The following is a 7,534-nucleotide window of genomic DNA, read 5'->3' as shown; positions in this document are numbered from 1 at the left end:
TATTATGTAGTTCCATTTGACTTAGCTTTTTTATCTAGCCTGTCTGCCAATAGGAGCAATTATGTCATATTACTTTTGATAAAATCATTATTGCTTATTTCTGTCCTTCCTTTTCTTAAGCAAACATAATTTATTGTCTTGCTATTGAACAGTTATTACAGTATTTTAATCTCTAAAATATTTGTTGCTTAGCATGGGAATGAAAATCTATACTGTACACATCAAGTGTATATATGAAATTATTTTTATTTCTATTCATAAAGACATCCGTCACCATTTAGTCTCACAGACATTTCACTAAAAAAGAGCAACTACAGAGAACATCTACAGTCTACGTATTGTTTATATTCTCCCCAGCCTCTGCAGGATGCGCAGCACACCAAGCGTGGCGTTGAACACGCTGTCGTGTTTGAAGGTCATCTTATAAAATGTGTCCAGAGGCAGTCGACCGGTCGGGTCCGCCTGCTTCAGTGCAGTCATGGGTATGTACAGGCGGTTGGTCTGGTGGCGCAGAGGGGGCTCCTCAGCTGTGATCACTTCCACAGTTTGCTAATTTGAAAAAAAAAAAGATTTCAACATTAGTGCAGATTATGTAGACTAAGATAAAAAGCCTACATGTCATCACTTGCCTTGGCAACGTCCTCTGGTGTCTGGCCTAGTGAGGTGAAGATCTTGTTTGAGTATGGCAGATAAACCTCACGGAATATTTTGACCGTCTCCTCATCTGCTCCTGACACGTCCATCTTCTCAGCATCTTCATACAGTTTCCTTTCAAACTCTGTCACCACAGGCCCAGGTTCCACTAAAGTGATCCTTGTGACACAGATAGCATTTATGTCAAAACAGGACCAGTGATCCATGCAGCTGGGAGTTGGCTACACACATTGGTTAAAATTAAGATGGATTTCACAACATATCACTTGATGTTAAACTTCAACGCTTGCACGGCCAGACTTTCACAGAATCCTTCCACCGCAAATTTGGAGGCAGCGTAGACATCGTTGAACATAATTCCTGAGAAGAAACACAAAGACGCCTGTTGGTAAAGCTCTTTGAGTCCCCTGCTCCTCCTGTAGCTTCACCGACCCAATCGCACGCACCCTGTATCCCCATGACGCTGCTCATCGCCACAATGTGGCCGCTCTGCTGCCGTTTCATGTCGGGCAGCACCTCCTTCACCAGCCGCGCCAGGCCGAAGAAGTTCGTGTCGAACAGCTCCTTCATGGCAGCAACGCTTTGGCACTCGAGGGGTCCGATCATGCCGACGCCTGCATTGCTCACTGCAACGGCAGAAGATGCAGTGCAGCGTTATCACGGTGCGATTTTAGGGAGAAAGGGCTTAAAAGGTGTCGTGGAGTATGAGATGGGACAAACCAAGAACATCCACCCTCCTCCCCTCCAGGCTGTTAACGCACTCTTTGATGGAGTCTTCACAACACGCGTCTAATTGTTTGATTTCCAGAGTCTTGTTCAAGGAAGCACCTGCTGCTTTCTCCAGTGCGCCGCGTTTGCCAAGATCTCTCATTGTGGCCACCACTGCCTCGGGTAAACAAACCTGTGGTTATTTCAATAATCTCATTCACTGTGTTCATTTGTATGAAGGAGGAGACGGCTGACCTTTGAATCGTTTCAGCTCATCCTGGGCCAAACGCACAGCCACAGCCAGGCCAATGCCAGAGGAGCACCCTGTTACCAGCACCCTCCTGGTTCCCATCACTCACTGGCTCTGAAGGGTCCTGAAGGCTGCGTCAAAAATGCGGCAACAATATATAATTTTTTAAAAATGCTCTGAACTGAACTGAATCAAATCTAAGTGTTTAGGTTTTTACATTTCAAATATGATGCTATTCCCATTTGTGTTGGTCGTGATGCCCCTTTAAGCTCTAAAAAATACCTATGCTGTTATTACAGTACTTGTTTATAATGATGCATTTAGTTGCTTGTTCTTTGCTGTACTTAGATTTCTTTAAAGGTGCACATTCATTTTAAGTGCGGCATAGTTAAGTGAACAGAGCTAGAGTTTGAAGTTTTACAGCCGTTTTACATACTAGAAACTAACCTCAGAAGATTACTGAAAACCCAGCGCTTAGCTCTGGCAGAGTTCAATTGTTTTTCAAAGCAAAGCATTGTATTCACAGAAACAGCAACACAATCACACTGTTGTACTGCAGACACTAAACCCCGCAGGGCGAATTGACCGGTCCGGACTTGGAGGCCCGTGGATGTGTTGATGTGATGTAGTCAACCAACCTGTGGAATGAGCGGCGCGTCCTCCGCGGTGGCAGATGCGCGAAAAACAACCCTGCGGTTCGATCGACCGCGGTTCCTCCAACCGTCAGAGAGGAGAAACACGGCCGAGCCTCTGCGGGACATGCGGCTACATAAGCCCAGCGATTACCTAAATGGGTCACAAAGTCCCGTATGTGGGAATTGTAGTTCTTTAAGTCACACCAGGCATCAGTCGCGCGGTGCCCCCATGAACCGCTTACACACCGGTTTAGTGAGATTATATCCAAATGAGATTACAGCATTATTATCATCTGTGATAAGATATCGACCTAATAATCTGAAGATGTACTGGGATTTGATGTGTAAGATTTAATGTTAGATTAGATCTTTATAACACAAGTCTTGAGTTCCACTAGTGCTTCATATTTGGCTGTCAGACGTTCAGCATCTCCTTGAGTCTGTAATTATGGAAAAAGCTGACGTGGCGTTAAATTATTGAATTCTCCCCAAAAAGGATCAAACGTATTTCTACGAGTTTGCTGACTGAGATTAAAACTAAAAGAGCAGCACAGACTCAATATTTTACCACGTTTAATTAGTTTAACATATTTATTCAGATGATCAGCTATATTAACATACAGTAGTACCATAGTACCACCAGTTCACCTTGTTAATTTTGTTTTGAAACTTTTACCGGAAGTGCTTAATTATAGCGACGAATTAATGTTTTTTCATCGCCCCTTCATATATAAGGCGGGTAAACTAAATTGTGATGCTCTTTCCAAAACTGAATAAGTGCTAAAATGTATTAATACATTCACTATGACCACAAGAGGGCAGTAAATTGACCACCACGCTTGCTCGTTTCACGTAAGGGTTGTTCCACAATCATTTAAAATTGATTATTATTGATTAAATATTAAATTACCAAAACGTTTATAAAACAAAATTTTGTGAGTTCATGACAGCGTCTTCTTTTTTAATTATGTTGTAGAATTTCACTATGACCACCTAAAAGTCAACCTTGTTTTCAGGTTCGGGTTGTATTGTGGTAGTGGGTGCACAAGTTACAAAACGGTGTGTCTGCTTATTTTGTAATTCTTCCTCTTTTGTAACCCATCCCGGCTCCTCTTGCTATTGGTCCTTATACTGAGCACAGTCTGGATTGAGTTATGGATTCAGGGAGTGGCCAGTCTTCTTTTCATTACCACTTGGAATAAATAGCTGTTATAGAACCTACTGATATAATTCATTTCCAAGTCAAAATCCAACGTATATTAAAATCAATCCTTAAAATTTGTTTTTTAAACTCTTTCAGATATAATAAACTCTATGTTATGTAGAGTACAGTTTGTAAATTGTTTTTGGAAAAAAATGTTTAATGTAGGAAATTGTGTAAAATAGTAGTAAATCGTGGCCACAAACAAGCAGTGACACAAAATACTGTCAACAACCACCATTAGGGCAACTGGTGGGTCAGTGCCTAATATAATAAACACTATAATTCACCGTGTTGTAGTTCTTATGATGTATTTCATTATTGAACTCAACATCATTCATTCACTACATTCACTACATTCACTAAACTGCATACATGGTGACTATAAATTCATTGTTCATTTCTTCACAAATTATTCTTAATGTGTTTTTGTGTTAATATTCCTTTGTGTGTGCTTTGGTTGTTTAGTTTCTAGGAGGGCAGTTGTAACCAGAACATGTGAGATTGATCCACGTGGGGTTTTTGAAACCTGAAGCTTCAGTCTTTTGTCTCATGGCTGAATACAGAGTACAAACTATAGAGACCTGATGTTGTGCAGGTAAAAATCAGGGTTCACATGAGGTTTGATTACAAAAGATACAATAAAAGTAAATGTAAAAAAGTAAAGAGCTAATAAAATACACCACTTCTACGTGAACATTTATATGTATCAGAGACAGGATGGTAGTAGGTCACTTTGTACAATCTGATACTAAAGAATATGCTGTGGGAGCTTGTTTCCGCTGCATTTCTTTATAAAATGCGGATATGACGTCTTTCTTTTGACAAATTGAGTTTTTTTTTCATAGAGACACAGCATAAGATAAATGATAAATACGTTTACTGTATCAATAAAGACAATGATCTTTTTGAGAACCGTTTATTCTTTTGCAGCCATTGACACACCAGTGTAGCTGTGGTTGTTACAGCTCTAAAACCTACTAAAAGTACAAGTAAAAAGAGGAAAGCAGAATTGTTCAGACAACTGAAGTCATTATTTTTTCATATTTATTGTTGATTTTTGAACAAAAAATCTGGCAGAATCTTTTTTATACATAATGAAAATCTCACTGGTATTGTGGTAGTGGTTACAGATGTTACAAAACATGTGTCTCTGTGTGTTTTGTAATTCTTCTCCTCTGCCATTGGTCCTGATACTACACTGTCTGGCTCGAGTTTCGGATTCGAGGAGTGGCCAGTTGTCTTTTCATAACCACACTTGTTATAAATAGTTGCAATGGAACGGACTGAAAAGATCATTTTCTGGTTCACCCAGAGTCCACCACAAAATGTAAGTATACCATTACCTTCTAGAAGCCATTAACACAATGCTTGAGGTCTAAATGTTGTCTGTTCTCTTTCACCTGCATCAACGTGTGCGTTTCCCAGGATCTATCTGTCAGGACTTGTCGGCTTTCTGCTGCTGCTTACAGCTGAAGCCAGAGTTGGGTAAGAACATGTCATTTTGCATTTCATTTTCATTTTTTACAAGTACCTAAATACATTTACCCTAAAAGACGTAGAATTTTAGTCTACTTGCATTTTTATCACCTCATTGTGTCCATGTTGTGTTACTGTTACCTTAAATCCATAACAATTCAAATAGAAAAAATTAGCTTTTTTTACATAAAACATGAATAGTTATAATAAAATGATTATTCTGAAGATGAAGATTTTGTAACTGAGTACATTTTTATTTACATGTACATGCATAAATATGCTAGATTAATGAGAATCTAAAGCTATAACTCATATTTATCTAGAGGCTGATGCAAATGATGCGTCTTCTCTAATTTCACAGGAACTCCTCTGAGTTGTCGTTCTGCTTTGAAACAGAACAATGCCTGCTATATGATCTGATCTGCAAAACAGATAATTATGAGGTGAGCATTTCAGAATAAAAGAGAGACGTTTTCTCACTTCAGGTGCCTGGAACTTCTAGAAATTTACACTTTGTTTGCTTATGTCCCTCAGGTGCGGCACTATGACTCTGTGAATTGGGTCTCAACCCAAGAGACTTCCTTCATCATGGAATTCGCACTTTATAAATCCTTCGGCCGACTCTATGACTACATTACTGGAGCCAATCAGAAGGGTGTGGAAACAGTTACTATACAACAAGCAATAGTTTAAACCTTGAGGAAAATGCTTTAAAATGTCCTAAAATACACAAAGCATAAAAGCAGAAAGTTCCTTAACAATTCATTTTTTTCATGGAGAGTAGTATTTAAGGCTGTGTCCATTCTTTATTTGACCATGTGGTCAGCTTAAAGGAATGTGTCCTTATAACCTCCCATCATAATCACTGTATTTAGTTATAATCAGAGAGCAGAGAGACTTTGAGAGTTTTATTTCAAATTCAAGTCACTGCACCTACATGTATTTTCGTCTGTTTATGTGCACTTGATGTTGTGAGTTAGTTTTTTATGCTATGCAAGTTTCTTCAGTTTTCCTCTGTGTCCCATTAGGAGTCCAAATTGCAATGACGGCTCCTGTTGTCGTGAAGGTTTCTGAAAGGGCCGTTTGGGAAAGGAAGGTCTACACAATGAGTTTCTTGTTGCCAGCTGAATATCAGAAGAATCCCCCTGGTCCTACAGACGATAAGGTCAGAAAACAGGAAGGAAAAACACTAACTTTTATTTTGTTTGAATACTATGATTTATTTTTACCATAAAACTCCAGCAGGTGATCAGACCTTGTTGACTTTCAGGTGTTCATCCAAAGCACGCCAGACCTCAAAGTGTATGTGCAGAGCTATGGAGGCTGGTTGACGTACCTGACTGACAGAAAGGCTGCAAGCAGCCTGTCCACTGCCCTCGACTCAGTTGATGCAGAATACAATAGAGGCTTCCACTATGCTGTTGGCTATAACAGGTGAGTAATTAGGAAAAACTCATGATTATGTGTTTTTTGCCAGTCAGACGACAACTCGTACTACAGTGAACTGGCATATGTGCTTCTTGCAGCCCCATCAGGATCTTCAACAGGCACAATGAGGTGTGGATGGTTGCTGAGGATGACCCTGAGTGTCCCAGCAGTGAGGAACAGTTTCCTTGAAAACAGAGACCTGTGCAATAACCTGCCAGAGCAGACACTTTGAATACACCAACTATTACCTTTGATTATAGCCTTGCAGTCATGTCTAATTGTTATTCTTTTACTGTCAGTAAAGTTGCATGTTTTTCAGCTAATTCCTTGTTCGTGTGTTTTTTGCTAAACTGAATTCAATGACCTATTTAGACATTATCTAAAGCAGCTGACTGTGCCTGGAAAAAAAGAGAAATCCAATCCCCTTTCAGTTTAGAACTGTAATTTTTATAAACTACCACCAGATGGCACCACTAAGTCAAAAAGACTACTCAAGTATGCACACGTTTCCGTAACATGCATGAAATATTGTTGAAAATGTTTAATTTCATGGCCAGGTCGTGAGAGAGAATAAAGTCAAAACTGAACAGATAACAGAAAACAAAAAAGACTAGTTTTATTGATGAATGTCATAATCCATTTACAAGCTAATGTGCAGGTGTCATAACCATCCACCCTTGAACTGCCTCCCTATCGCTTTGACGTCACAGTGAGCTTCATCAAAGTCTGTCTGTGCTATTTAGGCTGTTAAGTAACGCGTTATCACTTAGTCACTGGCTGGGAATGTGTTAAATATAATCAAAAACTGTGATTCTGCAGGTGGGATAATATTACATAAGAACAAAAACCTTACTGTAAATTTACATTTTACCCACTTAAGAAACTTACCTCAGAAGAGATATCAGTATCAGTAATGTATCAGCTAAGCCACTGAATACCACCATTACCGTTTACTAGTCAGTTTAAAGCAGTCGCTCCCAGACTCTGATGTAGCTAGATCCCTAATTTCATCTGATGCAAGTTGCAATCAGTGATTTTGAACATTTTTAATGAATTATAATTCTGTGGAGCTGGATTTTATTTATTCTTTGTTTTCCTTTTCATTCATGTCGTTTTGTTACAAAAAGTATTTTGTGGGTCTTTGGATGAATCCCACTTCTACTGTAGGTTGGGATCCAC

At 39.4% G+C, this 7,534-nt stretch overlaps 2 protein-coding genes across 2 annotated transcripts; one reads left to right on the top strand and one right to left on the bottom strand.

The window, feature by feature from the left end:
- Positions 1 to 226: 226 nt before the first annotated feature.
- Positions 227 to 2,403, bottom strand: zmp:0000001048 (retinol dehydrogenase 8). Its single transcript, XM_029158869.3, has 7 exons — positions 2,251 to 2,403; positions 1,618 to 1,743; positions 1,375 to 1,536; positions 1,101 to 1,280; positions 921 to 1,014; positions 630 to 813; positions 227 to 549 (listed from the first exon to the last, which is right to left on the bottom strand). The coding sequence occupies exons 2-7, from the start codon at positions 1,712 to 1,714 to the stop codon at positions 343 to 345; spliced, it is 924 nt and encodes a 307-aa protein (XP_029014702.1). The 5' UTR covers positions 1,715 to 1,743; positions 2,251 to 2,403; the 3' UTR covers positions 227 to 342.
- Positions 2,404 to 4,683: 2,280 nt separating this feature from the next.
- Positions 4,684 to 6,678, top strand: soul5 (heme-binding protein soul5). The gene is made up of 7 exons (XM_029160145.3): positions 4,684 to 4,778; positions 4,877 to 4,936; positions 5,289 to 5,370; positions 5,462 to 5,582; positions 5,956 to 6,092; positions 6,198 to 6,361; positions 6,454 to 6,678. Coding segments are annotated over exons 1-7 (657 nt in total). The 5' UTR covers positions 4,684 to 4,776; the 3' UTR covers positions 6,545 to 6,678.
- The last annotated feature ends 856 nt before the right edge of the window (positions 6,679 to 7,534 follow it).

The sequence above is a fragment of the Betta splendens genome, chromosome 8, assembly GCF_900634795.4.
Source record: "Betta splendens chromosome 8, fBetSpl5.4, whole genome shotgun sequence".
Classification (NCBI taxonomy): domain Eukaryota; kingdom Metazoa; phylum Chordata; class Actinopteri; order Anabantiformes; family Osphronemidae; genus Betta; species Betta splendens.
This window is presented reverse-complemented; position numbering and strand designations above follow the sequence as displayed.